Genomic DNA, 18,192 nt, shown 5'->3' on the forward strand with positions numbered 1-18,192 from the left:
ACATGCTTATATTGTGGAGGCGATTTTTCAAGCATTACCTACTGAACTCCGCATATGAAGGAGAAGAATTTTACTATTTTTAACCTTCCACCATGAAGGCACATGTAATCTCGTGGCCATTTGGGGTTTAACTTTTTGAGTCCAGCTTTCAGATGGTTCTCTTTCATCCCTATCTTCACCCCAACTTCGAGAGCACATGAAACCACCCAGCTGGGAAGTGGGGTGGGGCGATTGCAGTGTTACCTACATTGCCGATTGGTTCCCACACGCCCACTGGCTGCAGGTTCCAATCTCTGGCGTCATCTACTTCAATCATCACAGTTCAGCTGGTTTTTCAGTTTCCAAAATGATGTTGTTCCCATTTTTTTCTTTGCCCTTATGGGTTTATGCCTTTACCAAAAGCCCTTACTGTCATTTTAACTGTCATTTTAAATGAGGCTTCGGAAGGCAATAGAGATTAAATGCATGTGTTAATTCACTGTCTTTGACAGGAAGTATGTCATTGATTTTTCTCCTTTCCAGAGAACAAATTATTTTCCTTTTTAAATCACCTGATAAAAACGACCAGCTCCAGGAAGCTAAGGGGCTTGGGTTTCCTATCATTTCTGAAGCAGATCAATTCAGTGACTAGAAAGGAAATTAAAATTCAAAGACAGCATGCCATTTTTGCCGCTGAAAGAGAGATATCAGAAAGTGGAAAAGGGCTTTCCCCTGAAAGAATCTCACCTTTTATCAACTTTTAAAAAAAGAACTTTCGAGCCCAAAGCAACACTGGAGCAAGGCAAGTTCAAATAAGCAGTGTTGGGAAAGCTGGTCAGCCACATGCAAAAGAATGAAACCAGACCACTATCTCACACCATATGCAAAAAATAATCCAGAATGGATTAAAGACTTCATTATAAGACCCGAAACCATAACATGTACAGGACAAAACAGGTGCTAAACTCCTTAGCTCCTTCACACCGGGCCTTGGAGAAGGGTCAGGGACTCAACTCCAACAGCAAAACAAAAGCAAAAACAAACAAATGGGACCACATCAAACTAAAAAGCCCCACACAGTGAAAGAAACATGCACCAAAGCAAGATGACTTCCTAGTGAACGGAGGGTCTCTGTACCTCACGTGTCTGACAAGGGGCTAATATCCCAAGGGTATAAAAAAATACACAAAGCTCATAAAAACCACCTGAGTTTAAACTGGGCAGAGGATTTGAGAGACGCTTCTCCAAAGATGACATACGTATGGACAACAGGCATGGGAGGAGATGCTCCTCGTCTCCTATTAGGGAAAAGCAAATCAAAACAACGAGGTCTCACCTCCCACCTGTGCTACGGTGAGAAACGCCCGTGGTGGAGAGCAGGGGAGGGGGGCCCGGCGCATCGGTGCAGGCTTTAGAGAAAAGCAGGATGGAGAGCCCTTATGAAAATTGAAAATAGAAATTCCATGTGAAGCAGTTACCCCACTTCTGGGTTATTTACCCCTCAAATACAAAAACACTAATTTGAAGTGATATCTGTGCCCCCACGCTTGCCGCAGCACTATCTACACTAGCCCACATCTGGAAAGAACCTAAGTTGCCCATCAACAGATGATTAGATAAAGAAGATGTGAGCGTACACACAACAGAATGCTGCTCAGCTCTAAAAACAAGCTGAAACCCTGCTGTGGTCAGCAGCACAGACCCAGGAGTATCATGCTTAGTGAAATAAGCCAGACCCAGAGGACAAACCCTGTGTAATTTCATTCGTGTGCGGCATGCACAGAAATCAAACAAACACAAAAACAAGCATAAATTTTCAGACTGTAAGACCAATTTAGGGGCTACCAGAAGGGCCAGGAAAAGGGAGGAAAAGACGGCGGGGATGTCAGGTAACAAGGGTCAACTGTTTGGTGAAGGGCAGGATGGGGCTTCAGGCAGCGACGTTAATGCGGTATATACATACGCTGAATCTGCAACTCACACGCTGTCCCGCTGCAGTGTCACTTCATATAAAAACTGACGTCTGTTAGGATGCTTCTCTCTGCAGATTCCTGCCAGTGCTCCTTCCCCATCACCTGCCATTCCTTGACAGAGAGCCAGCATGGGGATACTCTGAGGGTCTGGGTGCATCTGCCCCACCAGGTTTTCATACCTGTGTTGTTGTTGTTGTCCCTCCCTAGTGTGGGGGAGGTGTAATTTGTGCTTAGATGTTTAATTTGCTCTTTCAGCTTCTGTCCCAGAGTGGCTAACAGAAGTAAGGAGATGACTCCTTTTAATTGAAAGTTAATTACTGATATTTTGATTTTGCTTTTTCAGGTTCTATTCCAGGAAACCCAAGGAGTGCCTGCTTGGTGGCTAACAAGAGATGACTCCTTTTGCTTAAAAGTTAACTTTTATTCTGTCAGTTGCTGTACAGAATACACTGCTGAGGGGAGCAGTAGGTAAGGCAGGAGAGGTCTGTTGCCATGTGGGTGGCTTCCTGGCCGGCCTGCTGGGCCGGGGGATCGAACTCCTGTTGCAGTGGCTGCCAATAGTTGATAGTGCTGATATTTAACCCCTTGCACTAGAGAGGCCCACTACTCATCTTTCCGATGTATACAACTTACGAGACCCACTCACCCCACCTTGCTCCTGAATGACTGTCCATTTTGCTGAACTACTGACCTCTGACTCCTGCCCTGTCCTCAGCACCCTTTCACTTCCTCACCCCAAAGCTGGGTTCTCCATGACACAACTTCCGTGCCCAGCTGTTCAGTGGAAAACACTCCTCTCCTGAGTTTCTCCAACTGCAACAGCATTCTGCGTTACCTTGGAAGAAAGGGCCCTTCCCTTTTTTGCGGGTCAAATATTTCATGGCTATACTTGCTCCCTACTTCCTCAATTCTTTTGCCCTCAATCCCTATCTCACATTTACTGTCCTTCCTTCTCTGCACTGGCTCTGTTCATAGCCTAGGTACATGGCTTTCTTATTTAAGTTTCCCTTTACCCCGCCAGCCCTCTGGGCTGCCACGCACTCTTCCTAAGAGTGGGCTAGGCAGCCTGCCCCAAAGGCCATCCCCCTGCTTCCCACCTCTCTGTAGGACCTTGTCTCAGCATCCCTCTCCTGCCCACTGGAACCTGTCCAAATGGGGTGCCCTCTTGAAAACATGACTCCAGGTGGAAGTGTAACTCCTAGTTTTTACTTCATTGCTTAAACCTTAATTGAAGGTTTATCTAAAAAGAATACAAGTCTTTGTTTAAAAGTCTAAAATACTTCTACAGTGATCCCTTCTTGCAGCCCTGGGGTGACATACATCTTAGTTTTGTCACTGCCAGATTCAAGTTCTGCAGGCAGAATAACAACTGCTTATCAGAGTAAAATCTTTATGCAAATGTTGTTGAGCCCATTACCAATTAGCAACTCTCCATATGACTAAAGGCTATCTGCCCTACCGATAACTGCAAACATGAGAAACAAAAAGATCAAGGGACTCTAAAATAAGTGCTTGGGATAACAGAAGGCTGTGCAGGCGTCAGCAGTAACTGAAACCAAAAGACAATCATTATTTGCTTCTAAAGAACTTTAAACCCAGAGCGACCTGAACCATTACACAGTGGTTATTCTTTCTTCCCCCCAAATGAAACCCTTAACAGACAGGATCCTTCAGCTTTTTAAATACAAACAAGTACAGCCCTTACTAAAGTCAAATAGTAGAACAACGTAAAGCTGCATTAGGCTAGAAATGATCAAGTTTCACACACCAATGAAGTTGCAAAGAACTGACAATAACTCAAACTGCTAAATTAACAAACAGTTCTCCGATAAATGTAGTTTCAGATTCTAATCGCTTGCAGTTCTCAGTGATATACGTGCTTCACAACACCGAATATGTAAGAAAAGTCACATCATATTTAGTCAGTTCATGTTTGAGAGCCTGTGTGTATAGATGTCAGGACAGACATCAGGGTAACCCAGGCGGTCTCCATGCGGGAGGAGCTTACCATCCTGTTTGGTAATAAAACACACAGAAACTCCAGCAGCCCTATCAGCTGAAGCAAATACATGATGGTTTGCAGAGCTGAAAAGAATGGCAGATAACATAAATCCTGGAATGATAAAACCTCCTGAAAGCCTGTTGAGATGAAAAGCAGCACAGACTGGCAGAGAGGAGGGAGGAGGCTGTCCGGCCAGAGGGAAACTTGCAAGCCTCTGCCTAAGTAGAAGCACACAGGCCAGGCAGCCCAGGCAAGGCGATAGCCAGTGTCACTTCCTTTCCTTCCTCACTCTCAGTAGCCTCTCAGCCTGCCCAGGAATGTTCTCTGCACATAGCTACCAGCTACAGTGCTTATCACCTGCAGGCTCAATCCCTCCCTGTTCTGCATAAAAGCAATAGCTCCCCACTACTCCCCACTCCCAAACCCTCCCAGGCAGCCTAGCAACTCCCAGCCCAGTAAGCACTCAGAACATTTACTGTCCATGCTTCCTTCCTTATCTCCTGTTTGATTGGAAGATTCTAGAAGGCCAAAACCAATCCTGTTTATTTTTTAACTTTTAGTATGTAATAGCTCTAACAAGTACATTATGCATAAAAGTGGGTCAAAACTTTTTTTTTTTGCCTTTTTATGCAAAATCATTTATTTCAAAGTATAAACACAGATAAAATTTATATCAAATATTCAGAAAAGATATGCTGAAAGAATTAATTGTAATACCCTTGGAAAGATGTATGTATTAATAGTCTTTTTTTTAATTATTACTTTATTTTTTTTTCTTTTTTTTTAATTTTATTTTTCATTATATAAAGAAAATTTTATTGTTATATTCCCCATACAATTGCAGCCCCACCCCATTCTGACCCCAATCCCTCCCCTCCCGCCCCCGCCCCCCTAAAAGTGTCTCTGGTTCATAGTTTTTTGTTGATTTTGATTTTCACTTTCTTATATTCATTTTCCTGGTCCCTTATTTAAGTTTTCTAGATTCCTGCTATGAGTGAGACCATCCGGTATTTTTCTTTTTCTTTTTGGCTTATTTCGCTGAGCATGATCCCTTCCAGCGCCATCCATGTTGCTGCAAATTGCATGTGTTTATCTTTTTTGAATGCTGAGTAATATTCCATGGTATATATGTACCACATCTTCTTGATCCAGTCATCTATTTTTGGGCATTTGGGTTGTTTCCAAAGCTTAGCTATTGTAAACAGTGCTGCTATAAACATAGGGGTGCAGGTGTTCTTTGGAATGGATGTTTCTGTGTCCTTTGGGTAAATACCTAGGAGTGGAATTGCTGGATCATATGGAAGCTCTATGTTTAGCAGGTCCAGAAATCTCCACACAGCTTTCCACAGTGGTTGGACCAGTTTGCACTCCCACCAACAGTGCAGAAGAGTTCCTTTTTCTCCACACCCTCGCCAACATTTGTTGTTGCTAGTTTTTTTAATATGTGCCATTCTCACTGGTGTAAGATGGTATCTCATGGTAGTTTTGATTTGCATTTCCCTGATGACAAGTGATGTTGAACATTTTTTCATATGCCTGTTGGCCATTTGCATTTCCTCTTCAGAGAAGTTTCTTTTTAGCTCTTCTGCCCATTTTTTGACTGGATTATTTTCTTTGTTGTTGTTGAGTCTCATCAGCTCTTTGCAGATTTTTGTGATCAGTCCTTTATCATTAGTGTTGGGTGCAAAAATGTTCTCCCAGTCGGTGGGGTTTCTCTTTGTTTTTGTTATTGTCTCTTTTGCTGTGCAGAAGCTCTTTAATTTGATGTAGTCCCAGCTGTTTATCTTTGCCTTCACTATCACTGCTTTGGGTGATGTGTCTGTAAAGATGTCTTTGATGTGCAAATCACGTAGTGTTTTGCCTATATTTCCTTCTATATATTTTATGGTTTCAGGTCTTATGTCTAGTTCTTTAATCCATTTTGAGTTGATTTTTGTGTATGGTGTGAGGTGGTGGTCAAGCTTCATTCTTTTGCATGTAGCGACCCAGTTTTCCCAGCACCATTTATTGAACAAACTTTCATTGCTCCAATGCATAGTCTTTGCTCCTTTGTCAAAGATTAGTTGACCATAAATCTGTGGGTTTATTTCTGGATTTTCTATTCGATTCCATTGGTCTGTATGTCTGTTCTTGTTCCAATACCATGCAGTTTTGATGATTATGGCTTTGTAGTATAGTTTGAAGTCTGGGAGTCTGATGCCTCCATTCCCTTCTTTTTTTTTCAGGAGAGCTTTGGCTATTCGGGGTTTTTTGTGATTCCATATGAATTTCATCAATAATTGTTCTATTTCTTTGAAGAATGACATTGAAATTTTGATTGGAATAGCATTGAATCTGTATATTGCTTTTGGAAGGATGGCCATTTTAATAATGTTTATTCTTCCAATCCATGAGCAGGGGATGTCTCTCCATTTCTTTGTGTCTTCTTCTATTTCTTTTAACAGTGTTTTATAGTTTTCTTTGTATAGGTCCTTTACCTCTTTTGTTAGATTTATTCCCAAATATTTGATTTTTTTTGTTTCAATAACAAAAGGGATGGTTTTTTTGATTTCTTCTTCTTCAGATTTATTGTTTGTGTATAGGAAGGCTACTGACTTTTGCGTGTTGATTTTGTATCCTGCCACTTTACTGAACTGATTGATGAGTTGAATTAGCTTTTCTGTGGAGTTTTTGGGGTTCTCTATGTATAATATCATATCGTCTGCAAATAGTGATAGTTTGACTTCTTCTTTTCCTATTTGGATTCCTTGGATGTCTTTCTCTTGTCTTATTGCCCTGGCTAGGACTTCCAGTATTATATTGAAAAGCAGTGGTGAGAGTGGACATCCTTGTCTTGTTCCAGATCTTAATGGAATTGCTTTCAGCTTTTCACCATTGAGAATGATACTGGCTGTTGGCTTGTCATAGATGGCCTTTATGATGTTGAGGTATGTTCCTTGTATCCCAAGAATTTCAAGGGCTTTTATCATGAATGGGTGTTGCACTTTGTCAAAAGCTTTCTCAGCATCTATTGATATTATCATATGGTTTTTATATTTCTTTTTGTTGATGTGTTGGATAACGTTGATTGATTTTCGGATGTTAAACCATCCTTGTGTCCCTGGAATGAATCCTACTTGGTCGTGGTGAATTATCTTATGGATACATTGTTGGATTCTGATAGCTAAAATTTTATTGAGGATTTTTGCATCAGTGTTCATTAAGGAGATTGGCCTGTAGTTTTCCTTTTTTGTGTTGTCCTTGTTCGGTTTTGGTATTAGTGTAATGTTGGCTTCATAAAACGTGTTTGGTATTGTCCCTTCCTTCTCAATTTTTTGGAAGAGTTTGTGAAGGATAGGCACTAATTCGTCTCTGAATGTTTGGTAGAATTCATTTGTAAATCCATCAGGTCCTGGGCTTTTGTTTTTGGGGAGGTTTTTGATTACCATTTCAATTTCGCTAATTGTAATTGGTCTGTTTAGGTGTTCTATTTCTTCTTTATCTAGCTTTGGGTGATTGTAGAGTTGTAGGAATTTGTCCATCTCCTCTAGATTGTTAAACTTGTTTCCATATAACTGTTCATAGTAGTTACTGATTATTCTTTTGATTTCTGCTGTGTCCGTTGTGATTTCTCCTCTTTCATTGATGATCCTGTTTATTTGTGCTTTCTCCCTTTTTTCCTTTGTGAGCCTGGCTAGGGGTTTGTCTATTTTATTGATTTTTTCAAAGAACCAGCTCTTGGTTTCATTGATCTTTTGAGAGCTTGTTTGGAGGTTCTAGCAGGGGAGCGCAGCTACTCGTATACCCTCGACCGAAGACCGGTCCGTCTCTATTCGGGGAAGGCCGTCCTCTTCGACCGAGCGCGCAGCTTCGGGAGGGACGCACATGGAGCGGTGAGGGAGGAAGGGGACACCCGCCTAGCCAGCCAGATCAGCCGAATCAACCCTGGCGATCAATGGGGTGACAGATGTCGCAGCCAGATCGCCCTCACATCCTCATTGATCTTTTGGATTGTTTTTTTTAGTTTCAATTTCATTTATTTCTGCTTTGGTTTTTATTATTTCTTTTCTTCTACTGGTTTTGGGGTTTTTTTGTTGTTCTTTTTCTAGATCTTTGAGCTTCGAGATTAGGTTGTTTCTTTGCGTTCTTTCTTGTTTCTTGATGTGAGCTTCTATTGCTATATATTTTCCTCTTATTACTGCTTTTGCTGCATCCCATACATTTAGGATATTGGTGTCCTCCTTGTCGTTCAATTCAAAAAATTTTTTAATTTCTTCTTTGATCTCCTCATTAGTCCAATGGTCTTCCAGTAGTGTGGTTTTTAATCTCCATGAGGTAGGAAAGTTCCTTGCCTTCCTTTTATGGTTTATTTCTAGTTTGATGCCTTCATGGTCAGAAAAGATGGTTGATATGATTTCAATCCTGGTGTATCTGCTGATGTTTGTCTTGTGCCCCAGTATGTGATCGATCCTGGAGAATGATCCGTGTGCGCTTGAGAAAAATGTGTACTCCGTTTTTTTGGGGTTTAGTGTTCTATAGATGTCTGTTAAGCCCAATTGCTCTAGGTCTTTATTTAGAGCTTTGGTTTCTTTACTTATTTTTTGTCTTGTTGATCTATCCATTGTTGATAGTGGTGTGTTGAAGTCTCCCACTACGTATGTGTTTTCTCTGATGTCTGTTTTCAGAGAGGACAACAGTTGTTGATATATTTTGGTGCTCCTTCGTTTGGTGAGTATATGTTAATGAGTGTTATTTCTTCTTGAAGTATTGTCCCCTTGATCATAATGTAGTGACCATTGGGGTCTCTTTTTATCTTTTTGAGTTTGAAATCTGTTTTATCTGATATAAGTATAGCTGTTCCTGCTTTCTTTTTTGGTCCATTTGCTTGTAGGATTGCTTTCCATCCTTTAACTTTGAGCCTATTTTTATCTTTTGTAGCTAAATGTGTTTCCTGGAGACAGCAAAAGGTTGGGTTTTGTTTCTTAATCCAGGCTGCAACTCTGTGTCTTTTTATTGAAGAGTTTAGTCCATTTACATTTAAATATTGATATGTTAACATCTGTATTTGCCATTGTGTTTGTCTTTCCTTTGATTTTATTTATTTATTCTTTTAATAACTTTTTTTTTTTTTGGCCTTCTTTCATTGTTATTCGTCCCTCTGAGGTTCTGGCTTTAGGACTCCTTGTAGTATTTTTTGGAGTGGGGGTTTAGTTGCAATGAAATTCCGGAGTTTCTGTTTGTCTGGGAAGGTCCATATTCTTTCTTCAAAGAGGAAGGAGAGCTTTGCGGGATAGAGTATTCTTGGTTGGCATCTGTTTTCTTGGAGTCTGTTGACTATGTCCCTCCACTCTCTCCTTGCCCGTAGTGTTTCTTTGGAGAAGTCTGATGTCAGCCTGATTGGTTTTCCTTTGAATGTTATCTGTTTCTTCCCTCTTGCCAGCTTCATTATTTTTTCCTTGTCCTGGATTCTTGGGAGCTTTACTATTATGTGTCTTGCTGTATTTTTCCTTTCGTCGTGGAAGTTTGGTGTTCTTCTTGCTTCTTGTATATCAATTTTCAGCTCCTTCTTCACATTTGGGAAGTTCTCTTCAATTATCTCTTTGAATATTTTCTCTGTTCCTACATCTCTCTCCTCTCCTTCTGGTATTCCTATAACTCTTATATTTCCTTTCCTCATGGAGTCAGATAGTTCCCGAAGTCTTTCCTCGTTCTTTTTCCTTCGTACTTCTCTTTCCTTTTCTGTTTTGGTTCTTTTTATTTCTGTGTCTTCAAGATTACTTATTCGTTCTTCCATTTCATCTATTCTGCTTTCATTGCTTTTCCCAGAATTCTTTAGTTCTTCCATTAATTCTTTGATCTCCTGCATTTCTTTTACTTCCCTCTTTAGGGACTCAATTTCTTTCTTCTGACCATTGTTTTCCCTCTCTAGGGACTCAATTGCATTCTTCTGATCGTTGATTATTTTTCCCTTATCATTGTTTTCCTTTATGACTTCTGTCAGTTTTTTAATCATGGCAATTTTAAATTCTCTTTCTGGAAGGCTCAGAAATTCTTCCAAGTTATTGTCGTTGCAATCTGGGGGCTGGTTTTCTTTTTGTGGTGTGCTTTTTCTCTGGAGAGTTGCTAGGTTGCGTGTGGTTCTTCTCCTCCCTACTGTCTGTTTTCTAATTTGCCGTATGCGTTGGGACACCGTGTTGTTGGGACTGGCCGGCATCTTGGGTGGGCTTCTCTGCTCCCCTCTGGTTCCTCCAGGAGTCATCTGTCAGTTTCAAGCAGTCTTTACTGGAGAAAGGTCCCTGTTCTAAAATGCCGATGTGGGGACACACTCCCCTGTGCGCCTGGTCTGCCCCGGCGGTGGGTTCCTGCTCCCCCTCTGGGCTTGGACTGCAGGCCAGAGGGGGTCTGGTGTGGGCGAACTTCCCCCGCTCACCTCTGGCTCCTGAGGAAGCCTTCTGCAGGTAGTCTTTACTGAAGAAATGTCCCTGTTCTAAAATGGTGATGTGGGACACACTCCCTGCACGGTGTCAGGCACACTCTTCTGCGCGCCTGGACTGCCCCGGCTGTGGGTGCTCGCTCTCCCTGTGGGCTCAGACTACTTGTTCGGAAGGGGCCCAGTGTGGGCTAACTCCCCAGCTGGCCACTAGCTCCTTCAGGAGCCTCTGCTGGCTTCAAGTCGCTAGGTGGCGCCAGAGATCTCTCCTAGAGCCCTTGGGGAGCTGATTTTCCACCCCGTGGGACAGGGAACAGAGCGGGGATGGTAGGGTACACCTCAAGGGCTTTGGGGTGCTGTGTCTGCCTTGTGCCCCACCGTCGTGGGAAACCCACGCCCCTAATTTCGTGCCCCGGGTCTCAGTTCCAAAGCCTTCAGTTCCAGGACGCGGGCTGTAGCCCAGATCAGTGGCGCGGGAATGGCGCCTTTTGAATCCCGCTTCCCTGCCTGGGCGCCTTGTTCCTGCTCACTCAGGGAGGGCCTCCGCGGTCTCCCCACAAGCCTAGGTCGCAGGCGCGGGGACCTGGGCAGCTGCGATCCGATCTGGATCAGCGCGCCGCTTTCCGCGGAAGCTTACTGGGCAGCCGGGGCTGTGTGCTGGTGCTGGTCTCCTCCTGGGGGGCAGGGCTCTCTTTAATGGCGCCTGGAGCTCACCTCCGCGGCGGATCCTGCAGGGTTCGCCTCAGCTCCCGTTCACGGGGTGTGGTGGCTGCAATAGTTCCTTTCCACTCACAGTCCCGCTTGCTGCGTCCTTTGTTCTTGGTGGCCGTTTTGGTTTGTTGTTTCCCTCCTCTCTGCCGGTCGGAGAGTGCCGCCTCTGTGGGCGGGGGAGGGGAGCAGGGTTCTGCGCTTCCCTCCCTTCTGGTCCTCTTTTATGGCAACTTTCTTCTTTGGGCAGTTTGCTGGAGTCGTCCGTTTATCTTCCGTGTCCCAGTTCTCACTGGGACCTGCCGCTTTTCCCCCCTATTAACTTTTTTTAATGGGAGATCTTACTCGCAGCGTCTCCTCACCGCCATGTTGCTCCGCCCCTCCGGGTCAAAACTTTTATAAAATGGATGATTTAATTAACAGATTTTACAGAATATTGACAAGATGGGCGGGCCTGTTGGTAGATAACCCTATAGACTGTATAATAAGCTAGTGGATGGCTTTGTGTAGGATGGTGATAGGGGGAAAATGGTGTCTGAAATAACTTAGTTGTGGTTGTAGGGACTCCTGGCCCAGAAATGACTAGAAGTAGAAAGATGACTTTGGTAATAAAAATTTTGGTAACAAGATAAGGATTTGAGTCTGTGGATTAGTCACTAGTGTGATTCTTTCAATGAACACTAAAAAAAAAAAAAAAAAAGAAAAGTGTCACGTACATCCTTGTCCTCAATCTACTTCAAGTGAGTTCATTTCTGAGATGAGAGATTCTTTTTTTCAGGCATGAAATAGCTGTCTTTTAATTTTAGAGGACAGCAACCAAAAAAACCTTACTAATTAAGGACAGATAGTCTTACTTATGTAGAGCTTACAATTATTCTTCCGTATCAGTGCCCACAATTTGAAAATGGAAAAAAACAAAACAACTCCATTGTCTGTCCTTAGTACCATGCAGAGCACTCGGGCTTTGGTGTTATCACAGCTAAAATTCATTAGATGGTTGTTTATGAGAGAGGATCCTACCACCGAGTGTAACATTTGGACACTCCACGAATGCATTCACCAGCACGAAGATGCCAGCGCAGCCAGTGGCAGGAGGTGGTGACTGTGCCCCTCTCCCTTCTGAGGGCCCCTTCTTTCTGCCTGCTCAGGCTCCTCCTTTCCTGCGTGTACTAGCAAGTCACTACGACTGCAGGGCTCGCAGCACAGGAGACACTGAGAGAAGGGTCAGTTCAGAGTGTCTGGAGCTTGGCCACTCATTAGAAACACCCGGGAGCCATGAACAGCCCCCTGTTCATGGACACCCCTCCATGCCCGCCCCTTCCCGCTCCCCGTGTAAGCGCGTTACCCAGACTTGAGAACCAGTGAATTAGTCATTTCCTTTAGCCACACAAAAACATTTTTTTCATGTTTGATATTCTCTATGTAGTATGAAAAAGATGAAACAAAATAAGGGCAACACACACGATGCCTCTGATGATACCTGAAAGACAAGAAACTTTCACTTACCCGCCTTCTGACAATGGACGATCTTGTCGTACACGGCGTCTGCGTTTTCTATCAGAGCCTTAAGGGACTGGAGCATCTACAAAGAGAACATCGAGCCGTGAGCTGACCTGGACAACCAGACACCAGGCCCGTTGCATGAGGCTCTGCCACAGCGCAGGCTGAGGTGACAGGCAAAGTACTTTTAATGTGGCTTCTCTGAGTTCCTGGACCCAGTTCCAGGGGAGTGTCTCAGACTCCAGCTGGGTGTCACAAACCCCCTCCACTCTGCTGCTGTCCACCTGAGACAGCGTCTGGCCACCATCAGGCTCAGTCTCCCAAGACATCCCCAGCCACAAGCCCTGGCTGCTCCCTGCTCTTCTCACCGACTGGCTGTAAATTGGTTTGTAGGAATTTGCTCGAGCGGGACGCAGACCTCAGGACACCGTCTGCTCCTGAGATGACTGGCTTATTAGGAAGGACTGAAACTCAGGCCAGCCAGTAGGAAGAGCACCCCGAGGGCAGGGTCATGGATGGGCTCGAGCGTCCAGCCCTCTCTGTTGCACATTCTCCCCAAAGCTCCACATGCTCACCAAGCTGGAAGCTCTTATGGGGTTGTCCTTTTGGGGTTTCGTGGTGGCTTCCTATCATGGGCGTGATTGATGAAATCACTGGCCCTTGTGATGAGCTCAACCTACACTCTCTCCCCCTCACAGGAAACCTGGGGGCAGGACTGAAAGTCCCACCCTCCATGCGTGTTGGTTTCCCTGGCAACCAGCCCCATCCTCAGGAGTTTTCCAAAGTTGCCTTCATTAATGTAACAAGAGACACCTTTTCCACTCTCCCCATTTAGGAGATTCCAAGGCTTTTGGGAGCTGTGAGTCAGCTAAACTAAAAACGTATGCGAAACATTTTGGTCATATGTATTTCTTATAAAGCAGAAGATCACAGCTCTCCACTCCAAGTTCAAATGTGTATGTGAAAGATGATAAAACTGCACCCCTATTAACAGTTTAAACAATACTCTGAGGCCTGCAAATGTTTCAGGCATAGACAGACTAGCAGAACACAGAGTTTGAACATGGGGTCAGTAATGAAATGAGTTTGCTTCAGTGTGAAAAGTTACAAATAAATGTGTGTGCACATCTGAGCTGTGTTATAGATAATATAACACAGTCATTCATTTTAACAATCTTAGAGAAAAGACCCCTCACCTATTTCAGCCAAAGTTTAAAACATACAATGAGGATCAAAAAATGGCATTTATTTGATCTATCACTAACAAACTAATTGCTTTAATGTTTCTGTAAACGACTTAAAAATATTTCATTTTGAGGGCCTACCCTGGTGGCGCAGCGGTTGAGCGAGGGGCTGCGAGGCTGCCCGCAGCCTCTGCGGTGCCGGTTCAATCCCCGGCAGGCGAGGGTCCCACATGGCACGACAGACCTCTCCTGCTGTGCCCGCTCCTCCCCTCAGCAGTGTTGTAGGGTAAAGAAAATGTCAGGCTTTTCTGCCCTTCCGCCATCAGGATAGATGATGGATCCTTGCGGTCCTGAATGCATGCCTGATGGCGGGCACCTGGAATAGGGTGTGGGCATAGGTAGATGGGATTCAGCTGAGCTAAGACTGTGCTTTTAAGGGCGGCGTCTCGGGGACGCCAGCAGCAGCAGCAGCAGCAGCAGAAGCTGAAGGAGAAGCTGAAGCAGAAGCAGAGAACACCAGAGAGCCCAGATAGAGTGAAGACTTGCTGGGGGCTGGGAGGTCTGCCAGCCTCCCAGCCCCCCAGCCAGCACCCCTGCCTGCCATATGCCTGGTGAACCCAAATAAAAAACCTGCAAAACTACTGAGGACTCTGACTCCTCCTTTACCCGGTCTGCATGGGATCAGAAAACCTGCACCGCGTCCAGTCCTGACCTTACAAGTGTGTTTCGTTGGTCTGCCTGTTCTGTTCCCTGCTCTGGCTCTGGTGAATTCTCTCACCCTCCCGTGCTTCTGACTGTACCCAGTGCTTGTATAAAATTAAAAAAAAAAAATTCATTTTGAGTTCTGGTTCCAAGTGGCTCATGCTTGTGTGAAGAGTCACACCTGAATAAGAAAAAGTATCGGGCACAGCTGATCAGTTATTTTCCTCACCAAATGCTAGGGGACAATGTCTGCTATAGTCATCCTCTCGCCTCTAAAATCACCGAAATGGGAAAGCCAATTTGTTTTCATACTTCAAATGGGGTCCGCTGTGCTGCTTGCCTTAGTGTAGACTCCAACTAGTGGTATTTCAAAGTCCAGGTATTTTGCATTGTAATATTACTCACCTGCTGTAGGTGGCCATTCTCTTTTAAATAAGAAACTCCAACCCTTCATCCTCCAGTTCTTTAAATTTTGCTTTGTTTTTCCTTGTGGTATTTATCACTAACTGCCTTAGGGATGCTTTTACAGCAAATAAACATATGTAGGTTGGATTACTTGCATAATTGAAAGGACACTCTATTGTGATCAGTTAAACTTATTTAAACTGAGGTATAATCAGCATGCTGTTTCAGAGGTACAGCAGATTCTTGAAGTGAGTCACACAGTGCTGATCAACTTCCACGTTCCAGGGAATTTACAGCCAGCCTTGGAAGGTTGACAACCTAGGCTGGTGTGCTTTGTGTCTTCATTCATCATTCACAGAAGGTTACCAAGACAGCTCCTAGGTAGGATCTGGGGTCACAGTGACCTACAGGATTTAACCCGTTCCCAAGAAATCCACAGGCTGGTGGTGGAGCTTAAACTTTGGAATTCATTATTTTCGCATTTAATCTTCAAGATATGAGTCATTCTTGTCAATGAAGATATTCTATTTTACAGCTTGACATACTGAACAGGCAGTGATAAAAATGAAGAGTTTAGAGCTTGATTATACTGCTATAAAGTCATTTGTACCATTATATAATTTGCATACTGAAAAGGTTCATGCCGTCATCTGTAACCTTTCATCGCTTTGATGTCAAGCCAAGTGAGGGCCGTGAAGGAGCAAGGACTTCTTCAGGCGAGGATGGTGGCTGTCACAGTTCAGTAGCAAAGAACTAGCCAGCCATGCCTCAATCACAGGAAGAAAGAATACAAGCCATGCGATGAGCCTGTTCATGGAGCAGAGGGCTGGACGGGAGCCATAATGAGGGTGTAGGAGGAATCGGCAGCAGTCAGCACGGGCTCACTTACAGAGAGACTGAGAAAAAGGCCGTCACAGCTGACTCGTGCTGTGTGGACAGGAAGGGCGCAGAGGGATATGGGTTCAAATGCTGGGCCTCTTCTTCATTAGCTTTGTCCCCTGGGGCAAGATACTAAACCTCATGGAGCCATAATTTCCCACCTGCGTGAGTTTAAGAAAAGACTACCTCGATGGTGTGAGGGCTGAGTGAAAGGATGCTTGGGACTGGCACAATTAAGGCATTCGCAAGTGTCAGGCAGGAGACAGGGTCGGGTGAGCCTCGGGAAGCTCCACTGTTCTGGACATTCACTCAGGTGAGGCTGACCAGGTCACTGTGGAGCAGAAAGTAGCACTTTCTCCACTGGAGATGCGAGAGAAGGTCAGCTCCCCGCACCCTGATAGTGATGGTCCCTGTCACTAAGAAGGAACCCCAGTGCTACTTTAGATGAAATAGTTTCCACCATGGACAAATCCTTGAGGGGATTAACCTTCTGGGCTAATGATAGGGGATCCATCATGAAGAGGTTATAGGAATGAAGAGAGAAGAGATCACAAGTTCAAGAGATGGAATGACCTCACAGAAAGAACAGAGGCGGGACTCTAGCCCCTTAATTAAGCTGGGTTCAGACTGCTTCCACAGAGCCTCCACCTGTTTCCTGGGAGCAGCACACAGACCCTGTCCCTGATGCTGCCCCCTTAGGCTGAACTGCATACACTGGACTAAGTACTTTCTTGGTGCCTGCGGGACGAGAGTCTTCACGATTTCTATTTCTTGGAGACTCAAGACCCCAGGACCTGGTAACACAAAGGCTGGACGTCACAGTTGACTCCCCATTTATCCAGGGGGTCTGGCACAGCATTTTCTGGCCCAAAATTAGCTGAATGTGTCTTCCTGACATATGCTCGCTGGCAACAGTTCAGATACCCATTGCCAATTTTAGTTTTGCCTGAAAAGCCTGGTGTGATGAATCTGAGAAACAAATCAAGTCATTATTCTCAGAAGCATCTTCTAAGTTAAAGTATCAGCAGAGGTAAAGCTGGTTTGTACCTGTCGGTTATTGGATACACACAAGGATCAAGACATGCACCTCTATCTCCAGGGCCCAGGGAAGGCTCGCCAGCCTCTCGTGCTCCAAAATAGATAGGTGGAGGCTCCTCCACTTGTTCTTGAGACAGTCACTTACTGAATGCCTGTAAGGAGCACCCTGAGACAGGCACTGAGAATGGAATAAGGAATGGCTTCTCACCTGGTACTCTAAGCAGACAACCATCACAATACAACGTGCCATTGCTGTTGTAGCCCTCACGCTATCGGGTGCAACCCCATGAGAGATACCTAAGCCACGGCAGTTTGGTGGCCTATTTAATTGTGCTGTACTGGCCTCCATGCCCACAGCCACAGAAGGGTCCACTCGTGGCTTGGACTTCAGTATGGAAGTTCTCCTGATGAAGGGAGTTATGTGCTCCCCACTCCCCACCACTGAGTGGTTTATAAAATCTGAAGGCTAATACACCAGGATGGAGGATGCAGGCACAGTGAAAAGCCATTCCTTCCAGGCCTGGAAGTAAACAGCAACAGGTGTGTGCAGGCCACAGTGCAGGGGAATCCCGGAGGGAGCCCGCCTAGGAGAGGGTGGGCATGCGGGGCACACTCAGTGAACTTAAGACAAGGAAGAAGAAAACACATCCAGACCACAGCAGAGGTGACTCACTTGTTTACACCTGTTACTAAATGTTTTCACCACTTAATTTTGGGAGGAGGAACTGGCAGTTTATACCTTTTCATAGTTTTAGGATATGTGTTTATCACTAGGATGCATCTTGTAATGCGTGCACAGTAGACAACTCATAGTTCTTGTACGCAGTGTGAGCTCGTTAATCCTCAGCTCCAGTATCTGCATGAATTCTCTTTGAGCAGAAGAGCTCCTCTAGGTGTTCTTGAGGAAGCTCTCTGGGCTGTGAGCCCTGACCCGAGCCCCAGGTAAAAAGTCCAGCAGGTTAGGGGACAGGGGCAAGCAATGGGCCTTCTGCCTGCCTGTCCAGCTGGCGGGTATCTCACAGTCACACACTGGACACTTACAATCAAATGGAGAGCACGTGGCCTGAGGACACAGCAGGGATTACATGGGGCGGCACTAGATTTTGCAGGAACCGATTTCTGTCTGGGCCTGCAGCTTTAATAACAAGCTGAGGTTATAAATAGCACAAGTGTTGACTGAATGAATCAAGATGAAAGTAATTTCAACACCTCCTCTGCATCAGGTGTAAGTTCACGGTGCTTTCTATTTCATTTAATGTTCACCAGTTCATGTGGGGTGGGTATTTATGACATAGTTTTGCAGATGTGAACACTGAAGACCTGAGACTTAATAAGCAACTTCCCCCAGGTCATCCGGGCTTAGCGGAATTGTAATGAATGATAGGGCTGGTATTCTGTTTGACCTCAAGGCTT

At 44.6% G+C, this 18,192-nt stretch overlaps 1 protein-coding gene across 1 annotated transcript in view; it reads right to left on the reverse strand.

Moving 5' to 3' along the window:
• PLCL2 (phospholipase C like 2) overlaps nucleotides 1-18,192 on the reverse strand; it is a gene marked incomplete at its 3' end in the record, with an annotated part of 162,247 nt that overhangs the window by 30,295 nt on the left and 113,760 nt on the right. Inside the window, exon 4 of the mRNA XM_084247014.1 lies at nucleotides 12,578-12,653. Coding sequence (XP_084103140.1) covers nucleotides 12,578-12,653 — 76 coding nt within the window. The remainder of the gene's footprint in view (nucleotides 1-12,577; nucleotides 12,654-18,192) is intronic.

Source organism: Talpa europaea, assembly GCF_964194135.1.
Source record: "Talpa europaea genome assembly, chromosome: 11".
NCBI lineage: Eukaryota > Metazoa > Chordata > Mammalia > Eulipotyphla > Talpidae > Talpa > Talpa europaea.